A 17525-nucleotide genomic window follows, 5' to 3' on the forward strand; every position below is an offset into this window, starting at 1 on the left:
AAAATATCCATGCATTTGAAAAATGTTCTCAAATTTAAGAAAATATTCATGTACTAAAAAATGTTTCACGGATTTTAAAAAATATATCGAATTCGAAAAAGCTTACAAATTACAAAGGTTCACAAATCTAAAAAATGTTTGTGAATTAATAAAATCTTGCTAATATTATTTAATCTGAAAAATGTTCTTGAATTTCAAAATTGTTGTCTAATTAGAGAAATGTTCGCGGACACAGAAAATGTTCTCAGATTGAAATAAATGTCCACGAATTGAAAATATATTCATGAATTTAGAAACAATTATAAAATTTAAATTTAAAAGGACAAAAAATAAAAAATAGAATAGTAACAGAAAAAAGAAACCAATATTAAAATCGCAAATAAAAACTGAATGAAAACCTGGATAAACGAAAACATAGAAAAATGAAAAATAAAATAAAATGATGAAACCTTCGTAAAACACAGGCGGAAGGTACTAAAACCAGAATGCAAACACAATGGGCTCGCGAAGGAGTAAACAACCCTGTGTCTCCGGATTGCTTTCTAGCTGGCCCAGTTAAACAAAAAAGTTGAATCCAACTTTTCCGAATAATTGAAAGCACTTATGTGAAAAAAATGAAATATTGCTTGAACTAATTTATACTCACTCTTTTGAAATAATTGAATTTTGCTCTCTTGAAATAATTGAAATAACTTTTCTGAAATATGGAATCTTTATGAAAACATTTCAATCAAAGGTTTTTGAAATAATAGGAATATTTGTTGTCGAAAAATAAATTAATGGGACAAAGTTATGCCAAGTGAAGGTACAATGAGCGGATAGTGAGACACATGCTTTGTTGATCAGTTTATCTATCTTGATACCCGCGAAAATGTATCTATCTCAATTTTATGTTCCACTGCAACTTATGGATATATTCAGCTAATTAATTTGGAGGTGGACGTAACAGAGGTCTAGAGAGTAGCCGGAGTGACGGCCGGCAGCCGAACCTAGCTAAGACGCCGAAAAAACGTTCCAGTCGCGTTCTCAAGACGCCGAAATTCGCCGGCTCGGTCCGTTTTTTGGCCCGGCTATCGCAGGCCGAACCCGGTGCACTAAGGGGCGCTCAGGGGCTTCGGCGCAAGAGAAAAGCACACCTGACACACATTGTCAAGTGAAAAGTCAAGCCAATCGGCTAGATTCGCCCCCACCCCCTGCGTTCTCGGCCGCCACCCTGCCGATCCCGATGCCGCCCACCGCCCACCGCCCACCACCACTAGATAGGTCATTCCCCGCCGGAAAAGAGAGGTGGTTTCGCCGCGGCAGCCTTTCCACCATCGTCCGGGCGATTTTTCCGGCTTTCCGGCCGCAAAGGACGGTGTACCGGTGGTGTGCGCCCACCGTGCCCGCAAGGCATGTTCAGCGATTTGCCTGCTCGGCGATGGACTCGGAGGACGAGGAGTCACTCGCTGCACTGCTGGAGGAGGAAGCCGAAGCCGACGTTCAGGAGGAGGAGCATCTCATGGTCCTCGCCGCCCTCGCCGGCCTGCTCGCGAGCAATGAAAAGCCGCAGCGAGGTGGCTCGGCCCCGGGGCGGATGAAAGCAAAGAACCGGCATCGTCTGGAAGGCTACTGCATGCTCTACTCTGACTACTTCACCGACGCTCCACTGCTCAGCGACAAAGTATTTCGGCGCCGTTATCGGATGAGCCGAAAACTTTTGCTCAGGTTTGTGAATTCCATCCGGGAGTTCGACAACTACTTCAAGTGCAAGAAGGATTGCACCGGCAAACTTGGATTCACCTCAATCCAGAAGTGCACGACAGCGATGAGGATGCTTGCATTGCAGGTCTCTTGGTGATTCACTCGGCGACTATGGGTGCATGCCCGAGTCCACGACCATTGAGTGTTTCTACAAGTTTTGCAGGGCAGTGGTGGCAGTGTTTGGACCGCATTACTTGCGGACACCCAATGCGGAAGACACTGCTCGGATCCTAGCACAGAATGCAGCAAGACGATTTCTTGGGATGCTTGGAAGCATCGACTGCATGCATTGGAAATGGAAGAACTGTCCATTTGCTTGGCATGGGATGTACAAAGGCGCTAAAGGCGGTTGCAGTGTGGTACTTGAGGCGGTGGCCAGACAAAACCTCTGGATTTGGCACTCCTTTGGTATGCCAGAAACTCACAATGACATCAACGTGCTGCAGTGCTCCCCTGTCTTTGTCAAGCTTGTTGAAGGTCATTCTCCTTCGATGAACTTCAATGTTAATGGGCGGCACTACAACAAGGGGTACTACCTAGCTGATGGCATCTATCCGAGATGGTCTACATTTGTGAAGACTATTTCAAACGCTATGCCAAGAGGCAAGAAGCCCCACTTTGCCAAGGTGCAGGAGGCTTGCAGGAAGGATATCGAACGGGCATTTGGTGTGCTCCAATCTCGATTTGCTGTTGTCTGGTACCCAGCTCAGATCTGGTCGAAAGATCAAATGTGGGAGATCATGACTTGCTGTGTCATCTTGCACAACATGATCATCAAGAGCGAGCAGGAAGAGCCAGTGTTTGACACCAAACCATACTACAGACAGGGTCCTCTAGTCGAAGTTGATCACCAAGTACCGGCAACCTGGACTGCCTACCTCAATATGCGTTAGGAGATCCAAGACCCACAGGTGCATCATCAACTGCAGCAGGATCTAGTGGAGCACTTATGGAGGATCAAGGACGACGCCTAGCTCGAAGTGTGATGAAATATGAGTTTTTATTTCTTAAACTATATAATTTGTATTAAACTATTTGATTTTTATTGATTTGTTGTTATAAATATGTGACACAAAAACCACGCCGAACCATGTCGAATATGGGCCGATTTGTGCCGATATCGGGCTGTTTTTTGTCGAAAGTGGGTCGAAAGGCGGCCTGGAATGGGCCGATATCGGCGCCTGAGGACGACCTGGGGCGATGGCTGAATGTCCATCCACCCCGAGAGCCGATTCTACAGCCGCCACGCCCTCAGACGGCGATATTTATGCCTCTTGTAAGGGCTAACGGACTGGAGATACTCTAAGAGCCGGCGTGCCAAACCCAAGACGACGAGTGACCGTTGCCGCCGGCCAATTAATCGCATGCACTTGATGGTCGCCAACCAAAGCCATGTGCCATCCTTCAATGGCCGGCGCCGGAAGCTGCATGCAGCATCGCATCTTCAATGGTTTCTTCGCCTCCTACAAATAGAGGGAGAGGAAAGGGATGCCCGAATCAGAAGGGCACGCATCTCCTCACAGTAAACTTATATTTCAGTGCATGCCATCATCTGAACTTAAATTAATGTACCATTTGAGTCATGCACACTGTAACGACCCTGAAATCGTTCGATTCAGCCAAATCCATGACATCCTTGATTTAGTAACAATACGAAAGGTATGTCCTAATCGACAGTTGGTTTTACTACCCATTACATTTGCATCCGCGGAGACGAAATAAATGTGGAACATAACTCTGCATGAAAGAAACACATACCTGCATGCTGACGGCCAAATCATGGACGCAGGTACAGATTTAGCGAAGCCTCCTGCCTGCCTATTTTGAGCTGCAAAAACACAGAAGAATGGACAAATCGTCAATTTCTATCCGGCGCCCAAAACCAAACCCTGATATGGGTGTATTGCTCCCAAATAATCTACATCCAGAGAGAGCAAAAAGGGGAATACGCAATAAAAAAAACCACATATTCACCTGGGATCTAATTGAACAATGCCTCCCGGCGCGGGATCTCACCAGCGGCGGTGCCCCGGCGCGGGATAGCGCCGGCGGCGATTCCGGTGCCGCCCGCCCGGACCTGCGGCTGATTCCCTGGCTCCTCTTGTTCCAGGCTTCCAGCAAGCGGACCTCCACTCAGATCCGTGATCTCTCCATGCCCATCTCAAATGAATCCGTCTCCCCCGCCGCCTAGCATTCTCAGGTACAGCTACTCCACTCCAACGTCGGACGGAGGTGGAACAGAGTCACGGGGGGCTCGGCAGGATTCTGTGTTATCTGTGTGCATGTGACCCGGCTGAAACAGTGCCCTCGGGTAACAGTCGCGTCCCGCTGATAACAGCTGCCCGCTAATCGTGCCGTGAGACACTTACGGGAACGGCTGGCCCCAATCCCTATGTACATGGACGCCCAGGATAAGCGGGCCGGGGTGCAGGTGCTCTAAAATATGGTTTCGCATGACGATGGGCCATCGCAGCTAGCCGGCCAATTAATCGCATGGGATGATCGCCAACCAAAGCCATGTGCCATCCTTCAATGGCCGGCGCCGGAAGCTGCATGCAGTTTCTTCGCCTCCTACAAATAGAGGGAGAGGAAGGGGAATAGGGGATGCACCCGAATCAGAACCACACGCATCTTGCCGCGAGTGAACAGCGCATACGATCCCAGCCCCAGCCCGACCGGCCGTGCGCACCGGAGGAGAGATCTGACTCTGAGTGACATGGCGACGGCCGCCGTTCGCCTCTCCGCCGGTCGCCTGTTGGCGCTGGCCGTGCTGCTGTGCGCGGTCACGGCGGGCGAGTCCGCCAAGGCGAGGTACATCTTGAAGGACGCTCTGAGGGCCGACGAGCCCCTCGTACACGGGGCCGGTGTCCCGGCGCCGGCTCCTGTAACTGTCGAAGGGATTTTTTTTCGAGAGTACGCCTAGACGTACCATAGTTTTATAAAATGCAGAATTTAGTTGCAAGAAATCTATCGCTTGATGCGAACAACAAGTGTAGCACGAACACCACACCGGTAAGACCATAAACAAACATCATCACTAGGCAAGCTACAATGCAAAAAGCCTATCCTAAACTGATGCACAGCACCGCGTCTCGACCGACGCCGGACACCTTCGAAGACCACACTTCCCTAGAACTTCTCTTGTCGACGCACCATCCACCCTGAGCGCCTAAGAGAAGTGGCAAATGAATGGCAGGATTCGATCCAATCCGGGAAGACACCGCCTTGGATTCACTGACGACCAACGTACATAGCGCCACTGAAGATCAGAAAAGGATAGCGGCGAACATCGGAGGAGAGCAACGAGGAACCAGTCATGTCTCCAAACACAATGCTCCCAACAGAGGAGCGGCGTCGAGGACACCACCATCGTGCTGATCCGAACATCGAATCTAGGCTTTCGCTCGGAGACATCCACCAACACCAAGAGCGCGAGGGATGAGGCGAACACGCTTGACGATGCCTTCAAGGAGGGGAATGACATCCACAGGCGCCATCACCACCGGCCCGGCAGAAGCCATGCAAAATTTTCATTCGCGCTTCGCCCATCACCACACCTCCACGGGATTGGCAGCACTGCCAGGAAGCCTCACACCGCCGCCACGGCAGCACTTGCCGAAGTAGCTGCATAGTCGAGGACCAACGACCGACCACCCGGCAGGGAAACCGCGGCCACACCATCCACTCCCAGCCTGCACGAGGGTCCGCAGCCAACCAGCACCTCCGGCCAGGTCCAGGACTGCCCGTGACGGCCGTCGCCCACTCCAAGGAACAGCCTTGCGACAGTCAGACCCGCCTCTCCATGGAGAAATCCCAGGCTGGCATCACCAGGAAAGCACCGCTGCTCGCCACGCCGCACAGGGATGACCGACCGCTCGCTGCTCGCAAGACTCCATCTTGACCGAGCCATCGCAGCGCCGCCACCAACCTACCCGTGAGAACCCAGCACTGCGTCCCGCTGGCGCCACCCCCACTAGATCGAGTCACATCTCCTCTGCCAGACCCCATCAGGCCCTCCGCATCACCACCTCACCTGCCGTGCGCCGGCCATGAGCCCTCACCTCCAGCCAGCGCAGATCTGCTTGGCTCGAGCGCCTCCGCGGCGAGGAGCACCAAGGCGCCACCGGCCTGCGCGCTCCGCAGCGACACGCTGTCACCAGCCAGCTGCGTCGGGCCTCTCCTCCTCCAGCCAGCGCCCACCACCGAACCATGACGAGTCGACCACCGAGACACCGGACCAGCAGGACCTCGCGCGCTCGACCCCGCCGCCATCAGCCCCGCACCACCAGCACCGCACCACCACACGCCAGATCCGGGCTGATCTTGCACCACCCGACGCCGGCGAAGAGGCCCACCGCGCCGGATCTTGCAACGCCGTCTGATGGATCCCCCGCTAGCTGGCGAGAGCCGACAGAAAGGAGCCCCGCCGCCACCATCCCTGGGGCACGCGCGACTTCGCCGGAGTCCTCTCCGGCGGCGGCGAAGCGGATGGGGGTGAGTGGGAGTGGGCCGGCGGCGGCGCGACGGGGCTGCCCCCGAGCCGCCAGAGGAGGCGACGCGGGGGGAGGAGGGAGTCCTAGCTAACTAAACTAGCTAACCGCCGGAGGGTTCAAGGCCCCTGTCGTCCCAGAGGTTGGCGCCATGGGTGAAACTGCTGCCGCGGCAGCCGGCCGGCCGATGGTAGCTGGTGCCGTCATCCTCCGTCACCAGCTCTTTTTTTCTTTTTTTGAAAGTCCGTCTCGTACTACTTCCTAAGAAAATAAAATTCAACCCTGGTTGTGGCATGTCTGTCTGTATAGTTAGAGATGCAGCTGAAGGGGAAAGGATCCCGACCGACCCCATTGTGGATTGAAGCTTGTTAATCACGAATAACGTAGGTCAGGTGCAGTGCAATCCTCAATTCCTTATATGTGTCCTCCGCTTTCGTATTCAGCAAGGCGTGGCCTAGTATGGCAAAAAGAGCACAAGAAAATGCGCCTTTTGCTGCTGGGCGCCTTTGGAATTTATCTATTTTATTTTTCTGTACGTGTTTTCACGTTTTAGATTGGTTTTTTTCCAGCTTTTTGGTTTTCATCCGGTATTTCCTAGGTTTTGGATGAAACAGGAGTTCAAGATTTTTTTTGTGCCCTTTCATGGGAAGTACAAATTTGCTTCTCATGCAGGCACAGATTTGCTTCTTGTGTAGGCACCGATTTGATTTCGCGGGAAGCACAATAGAACTGTAATGGAAATGCTCCCTTTGCTTCTCTACTGAATAATGGGCCGGCCCACAAGTAATGGCCACGATACATATCAATTCTGCCTACGAAAGAAGGAGTAAGTCCTATGTGTCCAGGCTGCGTTCTAGCTCGCCCTAAACAAAAACTTGAATCCAACTTTTCTGACTAACTGAAAGCACTTATGTGGAAAAGGAAATATTCTTTGAAATAATTTAATACTTATCTTTTGAAATTATTAAAATTCGCTCTTTTGAAATAATTGAACATTCTTTTATGAAATGCGAAATCTTTATGGAAATTTAAAATCAAAGGTTTTGAAATAATATGATTATTTGTTGTGAAAAAATAAAATATTTTTACGAAGTGATGAAATAATTGAATTAATAGTTTTGAAATAATTGAAATCCAGTATTTTTCAATAGCTAAAATCATTTTTTAAAATTAGTAGAAATTACTACTTTGAAATAACTGAAATATGTTTTACAAAAAAATGAAAAGGTTTTTTGAAATAGTGAAATAATTGAAATAACTATTCTGAAATAATTGGAACAATTGTTTTGAAATAATGGAAACAATTGAATTACTTGTGAAATTTATTTTGATTATCTCAGTCGAAACAATGATATTTAAATGAGTTATAAATATGTCAATATTGGTCTTGTTTGAAAGGTCTTGTCATCATGATTCAATTATATTAAAAAAACTGAAATGAATTTTTTTGATTTGAAAGATATGAAGCATAAAAAATATCTCTGAGAAATAAAATGCTAGGCTTTTGTATGAGAGATAGAGGAGAGAGAATGGTAGAGCCATGCACTCTCTCACTCACAAAAAAGGTGATGAGACCCACGTGGTAGGTACCATCACCTTTGGAAATGATTTTAGCCAAGCACATGTCTCTATTTCCCCGCAGCCGCCACCAGTAATATTAGGAGCTATTCCATAACCTGACTCAAATTAATGTTGTATCGCGATATGCCATGAGATAGTTCTTCAACTTGCCAACACTTGATCCTTGAAAATTAGGGTTAGTAGTCATCTTCCTAACTTGCATGTTTTGGGACCTGATATAAAAAGAACTTAGAGCAAGGGTATTATCCCCATTGATCAAGTTGTCATATGTCATCAAAACCCACTAGGGGTAATGGTGAACTTTCAATGACACAAAAAGATAAAATGCGCAACAAATAATCAAAGATCAATTCATGGTACATGCAACATGCTCAACTTCTTGTTTGATACGCGGTGTGTTAGCAAGAAAAAAATTAGCATACGATAAATCACCTCTGGTCGATTGACGCGCTCACCCTCCTCTTCTCCTTCTCGCATGATCAGTTAGCCTCCTTCAGCATAATGGTTGATACTGCTATACATAAATAAAATCCAACCCTGGTTGTATCTAGTGTGTTCGTGATGTTTGCGCAACTACCCCACTCCGCATCAAAGCTTGTAAGCCAACTGTCATGCAAGTGATGCTTGTCGCTTCCCAAGCAATTGGTCAACCAACATATCCGTTAGTCTAAATTTATTAGATGTATTTTTCTACATATTTTGCATTGTAAGCGTAAAGGGGCAGCAAAAATGAGCAAAACAACAAGCCTATTCTTCATAGGCATTTCAACAAACACCTTGTGTGCACGTAAGAAATCTGAAATATTTTAGAAAATCAACAAGCACCAAGTTATCCAATGTTGATCACAACAATGTACTTGTAATAAGACCTTACCACACCATTAATATTCCAACATAATCATCAACATATAAAGAATGCATGTAAACAGAATCCAAATGTACCAAACTTGCAAAGTTGTTATTAATAGCAAATGGCAACTTTCGCAACAACAAATATGTGCATGTGTCTTTTGTTATGTAGGCTGCATTTTCTTTTTTATTTTCTAGTCTGTACAAACAAAATCACTAGGTAAGAAATGTCACTCCCACCTTCTCAGTTGCTGAGAAATGACACACTATATGTGCGTCATTTGTCGCATAATGGGTTTTCCCTTTTATCATAGATTCATTTATTCAAAATGGTTTATCTCTTGAACCATGCATCCAAGTCCCAAACTGTTCACCGTTGGATCTCTTGCATTGAGATCTTCGAAACTAGATCCCATGTTAATAGGTTCCGATGAACTTTTTTCATGAAAAAGTTAGAAACATGACAAAACCCAAAAACTACAAAATAAAATACAAAAACTGAAAAAAATAGGCAACAAAAAAAATGAATGATGAAGAAATGGAAGAAAAACCCGAAGCCTGAAGCGTGGTTTTATTTTCTTCAATTCGGAATGTTTTTTCCCATGGAAGATAATGTCTAATTAGTTGCGAGAAGCAAATTTGTGCTTCTTGTGGAAGCAACATTTTTTTCCTTTTCGAGAAGTACAACTGTGTTTCTCTTGGAAGCAAATACGTGCCTCCGCGAGCAGATAATATGTGCTTCTTGTGGAAGCACATTTTTTTCCGACAAGCCCAGTTGTGCTTCTCGCCGAAGCAATCTGTGCCTTCACGAGAAGCAAATTTGTGCTTTTCATACAAGCATATTTTTTTCCATCTCTAAACAATTGTCCTTCTTGCGAAAGCAAATCTGTGTTGTGCTTTTCGTTGAAACAAATTTGTGGCTTCACAAGACATAAATTTGTGCTTCTCGTGAAAGCACAAAAATCAATTCCACGTGAAAAAATATCCTTGGTTTTTTCTCCAAAACCTTGGGAAAACAGGGAGAAAACAAAAAAAAACATTTAAAGCTAAAAAATTGAGTACAGAAAAATGATAAAAACGAAATCCAGAGGAAGTACACAACACGTGTCATGAGGCGGCGGCTAGACACACTACTTCTCCAATGAAACCAAAGGTGACCTGGAGGTCCCCGTAGAAGATAACCTCTAATTAGTTGCTCTCTTTTATACGTTGCTATAGGCACCGTGATTCTTTCCTACGGTTTTGTGTTTGGGCTTGTGATGTTAATTTCGCTTGCATGGGACAGGTTTTGGCCTGTTCTCCTTTTACATTTTCATCACTTATAGTCCCTCCATTCTTAAATATAAGTCTTTTTAGAGATTCCACTACGGACTATATACGGAGAAAAATAAGTGAATCTACACTCTAAAACATATCTATATACATCCGTATGTAGTTTGTAGTGAAATTTCTAAAATGACTTATATTTAGGAACGAAGGGAGTATTTGTGTATGTGGACTGCCTGTTTGTATCTATGCATGGCCAGGGATTTTTTTTTGTCTGCTATGACATACATGTATGCATTGCACTTTTTTCTTTTCTTTTGTTGTCTCCGTGAATAAGAACATTATACTAAGACAATCCATTCTCGAGGGAATTGTCTTTTTTTTCTAGAGGGCTTTAAAAAACACACACAACAGTCTCATGGGCACTTTTATAGACCTACAGCTACTGCAATCGGGGAGGAATGTGAGCCATTTGCATGTCCATTCCAAGACAAACTTGACCCTGCTTCGTTTTTGTCGAGCGCATCCCGGGTCGCGATTTCAGTTGTCAGGACGTTTTTGTTAGGCTTATTTTTTCGGTCTCTGTTTTATTTATTTTTCTTGGCCATTTTTATGGGTTATGTTGTCATTTTGTAGAAGCGGAAGAGACAGGGTGTCATATCTAAATGAAAGTCTGAAATAAATCTTGAGATTGTAGAGGCCGACATAAACAAACTTTTATTTTTAAATCCCTGAAATTGATACCCTATATTTACAGATCCCAGTCAATCCTAACCCTATATCAGTGAAATCATGTTTGGCGTAGTACTAAAGGCGCAATCCCAGCCGGGATCGTTTCTACTGTCACTTACTATGTGGGCCCATATTTCATACGCATCTTCTTCCCCAATCTCTTCCTCACAAGTGCATGGCCGGTGGATCAATTCTAGCCGCCGGCTAATTGGTGTGTGCAAGTACACCAAACAAACGAACGTGGTGTAGTGTAGAAGGCTTAGCTCGTCCTCGGCCATTGACGCCTCGTTTGTCTGGAGCTGCGCCGCCCCCTCTGACTTGTGGTGCCCGTGCGGCAGCGTCAGTCCATCGATAGCTGTCGGAAGAACCTTGCTACGGCAGCCTCAGAGAGCGGAGCAGCTGCTTGGGCACGCCATCCAGGCGTCTCTCGAGCTCCTCGCCCGGCCCGTCCAGCCCGCGGACGACAGTGGTGACAAGGGTAACGCCGACGAGAAAGATCGAAAGGGGGGAGAAGGGTGGCGGGGAGAGCGGAGCAGCTGCTTGGGCACGCCATCCAGGCGTCTCTCGAGCTCCTCGCCCGGCCCGTCCAGCCCGCGGACGACGGTGGTGACAAGGGTAACGCCGGCGGCGACCGAAGAAGTCTTGTTCTTCCCTGAACTTCGTGAGGCGCGCGGTGAGTCTAGCCTGCTTGAAGCAGGCGAGGACGGCGAGGTACTGTTGGTGCCCTGATTGACGAAGTCGGCCCATCTCACCAAGGTCGTGGTACTGTTGGTGCCGCTCGCCGGCGCAGCGTACTACTGTGGCTGGTGCTGAGGCCTTCCCAGGCGATTTTTTCGTGCCGGCGCCGAAAAAACGGCCCAGTCGCGCCCCCAGGAGCCCGATTTTCGCCGACTTGGGCCGAAAACAGCGCCGGCGGACCCAGGCCGAACCCGGCGCGCTGGGGGGCGCCCAGGGGCGCCGGGGCGAGCTGTTTTGGCACGAAAAAGCCGCGGGCCAGCCGCGTCAGCGACTCGGCGCCTCGTCTTCCCCCAATGGCTTCGGTTCCCGCGGGGAATCAATGGCAAGACTGCCGCCGGTCAGCCTTGTCATTGATTCCTCACGGGCGGTGCATCACGGGACGGCACGCCGACGCCTCCCCTCCCTCGCACGCGTACACACGGGCGCGGCGCGGCTATAAAAGTCGGTGGCCTCCACTCGCCTGTGCCCACACCAGCCCCGCTCCTTGCCGCCGTCCAGCCCCTCCCTCTCCCTACCTCTCCCGAGCGCCGCCGCCCAGCCCCTCCCTCTACCTCTCCTGAGCCCGCCCAGCCCCGCCGTCGCCATGACAGAACGCTTCCCCGGAGACGAGGCGGCGGCCAACAGCTTCGGCCGCCGTTCGCTCCGCGAACAGGAGTCCTGGCTCCTGTTCCAGGCGAACATCCCGACGCCGCCAGACATGCGCGCCGGGCCGACGGGGTGGAGACTCAGCGCCGGGGGAGTGCCCATTCCCCCGTTGCCCGACGCCGCGGCGAAGCCGAAGTACTTCGCCAAGGAAGTCGAGGTCGTGCGCGCCTCCCTCACCGACGCGCAACTCTCCCTCCCCCAGTACGCCGCCGACAACCACGCGGCATGGGCGGCGTATTTCGAGCGCCGCCAGCAGCAGCGCTTGTCGTCCACCAACGGCGCGCCGGTGGTCGGCGGCCGGCAGAACAACGAGGGGCGCCATCTGTGGTGGGGCGTCCCCGGCCGCACACTCGAGGGCGTGCTCACGTACCTCGAGGGCGGCAACGACCCGCCATTGGCGTACCCCCGGCGAGGGTGGCCGCCCCGGCGCAGCACCGACGCGCCGGGCCGTGGGCGCCAAGGAGGTTCAGGTCCTCCTCCTCCTCTTCCTCCTCCCGATCCTCGTCGCACTCCTCCGGCACTCCGGCCCTGCTCGGTGTCAAGGCCGAGCCCGCGGCGGAGACGCCGCTCGGCCGGCGCACTCGCAGCGCCGGCATCGTCATCAACGAGGGCGGCCGGCGCGCCTCCCCCTCGTCGGCTCCTCCGCGCTTCGTCAAGCCAAAGACAGAGCCGGGGCTGGCGCCGGTGAAGACGGAGCCGGGGCTGGCACCGGTGAAGGCGGAGTTCGAGGACGACGACGCGACCCTAGAATGGGCGCGTCAGGACTCCATTGCGATGGAGAAGGCGCACCGGGAGAAGGAGAAGGAGCGCCAGTGCACCGCCCTACGCCACTTCGAGGAGCGCCGACGCGGCCGCGATGAAGGCGGGGTCGTCGTCTTATGCGACAGCGACGACGACGACGACGCGCCGCCGCCAGTCCGCCATGGCGACGCCGGGCAGGGGTCCAGCAGGGGCGCCCGCGTCAAGGAGGAGAAGGCCGACGACGACAATGGCGGCGACGACTTCAGCCCCTTTCTTTTTTTAATTAGGTTAATGTAATGAAAATGCGCGAATTTCGCCGAAATTTGCCATGTTTGGCCGAAATTTAACTAGTTTTTATCATAACTTCGCCGAACGGTCCTTCTTTTTTTTAATACGCGCCTGGGGGCGGCCCTGGGGGCCGACAGCTGGAAACCGACTCGCCCAGGGTCATTTTTTGCGCCGGCTCACCCCCAGGCGGCGCTTTTTGACGCCCCTTAGGGGGCCAACGGCTGGAGATGCCCTAAGCTCACACAAGGTGACACTCTTGTCTTTGCTATGCTCTATGCTACAGGCATGTTGTGCCATGTGCTATTGCCATTGATGGATCTGAGGAAACGGAATAGCAGGAGATAGATGGGAACGAGGAAGAATGTCTATGATGCGTTCATCAGCGCCAACAGTGAAAGAAGCACATTCCCGGGTAGGATTGTGCTTTTCCCGATGTGCCAAACGTATCTAGGGTTCGAGTAGGCCGGGATCAAAGAAGTCAGGGTACAGACTTCAGGGATTTAAAGGTGAGGGCTCATTTGCGTCGGCCTCTATAACCTTAGGGTTTATTTCAGACTTCACTCGATAATGTTTAATTTTCATTTTAATCAGGACACAAGCATCTTATAAACACAATTACATGACATATTTATTTAGCCATAAAACAACATTAATTGTACAATCTATAAAAAATAAAAAATACACCACATTGGTAAAACAATGCAAGAATCTGGAACAGTAAATATGAGATGACCGTTTAGAAGAGGAGTACCCAAGCAAAGAGCACAGAGGCTATCGCCATGAGCGATAACTGGGAGGGCGCCGGCGCCGCCGTGCCCTCCTCTAGCGTCAGCGTCTCACCGCCGACGTCGTAGATCATGTTGGTGCCCGCCTGCACCATGCTTCCCAGGACAGAGCCGAATGGTACACCTGCCGGCGTCGGCAGCATGGTGAGGCACTGCAGCCCGGTGACGTTGTCCTTGTAGAAGTAGTGCACCGTCGTGAGCTCAATGGCCGGCGCATCCCCGCCGCCGAACACCAGCTTAATCTTCGGGAACGTCAGCGCCGCCACGGACTGCGCGTTGTAGCATAGGTCAAAGGCGCCGCCGGCGAGCGCGGAGCCGTTCACGGGCTCCGACTTGACCTTCCTCACCAAGGCCTGCCTCAGCGCATCGTAGGCTGCCGCCTGGAGGAGCGTGACGGGGGAGAGCGTGCTGATCACCACCCCGCCGGAGCTGCCGTCGGCTGCGAGGTCGAACGCCCCCGCGGGAATGCCGCTCAGGGCCACGCCGTCGATCTGTATGGAGGTGAGCTTGACGTAGTAGAAGTTAGGGAACACGGTGCTCCGGAGCATCGGCATGGAGCGGCTGCTTTTGGTCTGCGGCACGGCGGCGTCGCCGAGGAGCACGACGCTCTCGGAGTCGGAACTCCCAGGTTCGTCGGTTGCCAGGAAGTAGGAGAAGCGGGAGATGCCGAGCTGCGACACGAGGGAGAGTGGCCCCCTGTTGAACCCGATGCCGGCGGACTCGCCGTCGAGGGGCACCGTGCTGTTAGCGGCGCTGCACCCCAACAACGCGCGGCCGGCGATGCTCCCCACGCCGACCGTCTCGTTGGCGAGGAAGCCGGTGGTGTTGATCCCCTGCCCGTACATGTAGACGTACCCGCAGCTGGCATTGACGCTGGTGTTGCCGCCACCGCAGGCATCGGTGGTGTTGGTCACGCTCCGGCACGTCTGGCTGCCGCATGGGACGCTGAGCGGCGCTGCCGGGCACTGCGTGGTCCAGACGAAGTCATTGAGGACGTCCACAACGCCGGAGACGTTGTTCTGCTGCGTCGCCGTCGCCGTCGCCCCGATGGAGACGTTGTAGAGGACGACGTAGCCGGCGTTGTCGGCGGCCGCGCTACCCAGCTGGTCGCCGTTGCGGCTGCCGCGTCGCTTCTTGATCAGCGCAGTCGTGCCCGACTTGGCCGCCTTTTTGAACAAGAAGGTGTACACCTGCTTGAAGGCCCCCGGAGAGATCCTCGCCGGCGCCGCCGCAGCAGGCACCGGCGACAGGACTAGTACCTGGAGCATAAGTAGCCAAGCTACCAGCGTGACGGCCACTGCGCTGCTCCTTCTTGGCGCCATATTTTTCTGCTGTGATGTGAAGATATATTTGTGTCCCTCCAGCCCGACTGCATGTCTCTATATATACTATGTATACCGGTCGCCGGCGTCGATCGCCATCTCAAGGTCAAGGCCATCAATACCACCTACGGCCGCGTCTGGAATCGCTTCATATAAGACCAAGTCAGATCAACTTAATCCAGCAGCCCAAACAGCAGAAACCCAAAATTAAGCGCTAGGATCCAAACCCTAGCAGCCAGAGGTTTGAGACCATGGACAAAACCATGTGAAGGTGCGTACCTAAACACGCTGCTAATTCCCATCATTGGTCGTATAGGGAAGAATATGACAATTTAGCTGCAGGTTTGGTGTGACAATTAAGAACGTGGTCAGTATTAGAGACCTACTATATCTAAAACCTACTATATCTAAACGCTGCACCCGAATTTGAGATGGTCGTATTCAGTTGCTTATTATCTTGTAGAGTTTCTTGGTAGCTTCCATGACTGCATGCACTAGCTAGATGAATGGGACCAGAGTACCATATCGTCTAAAAACCTAAAATCTGGTACCACGCTAACCAATGAGCCTGACTCTTGCAAAGGCGAGAACATGTGTCCCGGCACGCCGCACTTGACGGAGGAGTGACGACACTGCATCGTTTGCCGAGTATCACCTGATGACAGTCAGGCTAGTTGTAATGGGGAGTATCATATACTAATATCATGCATATGATACTAGTCTATAATACTACATCCCTAATGCATAGTATCATAAGTTGGTATCATAGAGGTCTACATTTATTATCATGCATGACACAAAGTAACACATCATTTAATATGATACGGTATCATGATATGATACTCAAGCCTCTCTTTCTTCATTTAATTCTATGCCACCTCATCAAATTTGCTTAGTTGGCATGCATGATACTACCTATGATACTCCCATTACAGGCAGCCTCAGCAAAATAGTGGCCTTGTTAGCGTTGTTTGTTGGGATACACATAGCAGGTAGGCCCACGAAGGGTCAAAGTGTCATAAAGCATGGGGCTCATGCGACAGATGGTTCCAGATCAATTCCATGTCATACATGAAGCTACTCAGATGATATGTATGTCAACAACTCAACATTACTCGGATGACGTCTATGCCAACATCACTTGGACAATCAACATACCATCCACTCGGGAGACCATCGACTCACTCGGACGTATGAAGACCAATAGTCAACGTGGCGGTTTCGTAGTGGGCTGATATTATGGCATTGATGCTCCACCTTGTAGCATAAGAGGTGAGGGGTGGCGTACTCTATATAAGCCACCCCCACCACTAGACTTAGGGGCAAGCCCTCATTCTTCTCCCATGGTCTCACGCCATTAGTTTCAGGACTTAGCTCAGGCATGGAGATCCATTCTTCTCTCTCACACACCCATATTGTAATCTTCGGATACATACTCAGCTAAAAGAAAGGCTCTTCGGAGCACGAGACGTAGGGTTGTTATCTCCACCATGAGAGGCCCGAACTCGCTAAAACACGGTGTCACCCATATGCATCTCGGTAGATCATGCTCCTTTACCCTACCCCTTTCTATTGTCGGAATTGTTCCCACGACTCTGTTCATCTTTCGAGCATCTCTAACAACCTTTATATATTGGATTGCTAAAAACCGGTGATATAAAAAAGAGAGAAAGGGTTTAAAAAAGCCAACATGTTCTTTGCTTTGATAGCCTTTGTATATTGGATTGCTATATTTGCACAAAGCACACAATGACATGTGGGTACAGTTCGTCATAGACACATCACACACTAGCATACGTACATCTATACGTATACTAGCACAATTCGTCTACACATATACACGCACACATGCGGCACACACGCACGCACGCAGCACGCAGACACAAAACATCACACACTGGCCCATTGTCATTGAGACAAAAATACGAAAGGGGCACTTTTACAGAGGCTTGCTAAAAAGTTAGCAAGTGGTCTTTGGATTTGCAAATAGGCAAAATGGGATGCTAGGTAGCAAGCTTTGTAAAAATTTGATGGGGACCACTTATACAAAGGTTGTTCAACGATATTATTTTGGCCAAGATTGCTAAAATAGCAATTGAGTGCAAATAAAAAGGCTGTTAGAGATGCTCTTAGGCCGCACTCGACAGACGTTTTATATTTTCATTTTCCCCTATAGTATAATGTTTGTCGAGTGCCAAATATTTTTTTTTGTTTCATTATGTATTTTTTTTGTTCTTCTTCTTTTCTTTCTTTTATTTTATTTTCTCTCTTTTCCACCATTTCTCTCCCGTCACTTTTTCCTCACCCGTTCTCTCTGACCACATTTCCCCCGCTTTGCCTCTCCC

General features: G+C 50.1%; 1 protein-coding gene and 1 long non-coding RNA gene across 2 annotated transcripts; both read right to left on the minus strand.

Moving 5' to 3' along the window:
• Window positions 1-2854: 2854 nt before the first annotated feature.
• LOC119327920 lies at window positions 2855-4087 on the minus strand. Its single transcript, XR_005158748.1, has 3 exons — window positions 3718-4087; window positions 3502-3571; window positions 2855-3206 (listed from the first exon to the last, which is right to left on the minus strand). It is a non-coding gene; the product is annotated as an uncharacterized LOC119327920 (long non-coding RNA).
• A 9673-nt stretch (window positions 4088-13760) lies between these two features.
• On the minus strand, window positions 13761-15180 carry LOC119332926 (aspartic proteinase nepenthesin-1-like). Its single transcript, XM_037606010.1, has one exon. It carries the CDS (start codon window positions 15178-15180, stop codon window positions 13810-13812), a length of 1371 nt encoding a protein of 456 aa, XP_037461907.1. The 3' UTR covers window positions 13761-13809.
• Between the last annotated feature and the right edge of the window lie 2345 nt (window positions 15181-17525).

Source organism: Triticum dicoccoides, chromosome 7A (assembly GCF_002162155.2).
Source record: "Triticum dicoccoides isolate Atlit2015 ecotype Zavitan chromosome 7A, WEW_v2.0, whole genome shotgun sequence".
NCBI classification, from domain to species: domain Eukaryota; kingdom Viridiplantae; phylum Streptophyta; class Magnoliopsida; order Poales; family Poaceae; genus Triticum; species Triticum dicoccoides.

What these genes read in the sequence shown, in the direction of transcription:
- LOC119332926 (XM_037606010.1), bottom strand. Translation starts at nt 15,180, where the DNA reads ATGGCGCCAAGAAGGAGCAGCGCAGTGGCCGTCACGCTGGTAGCTTGG.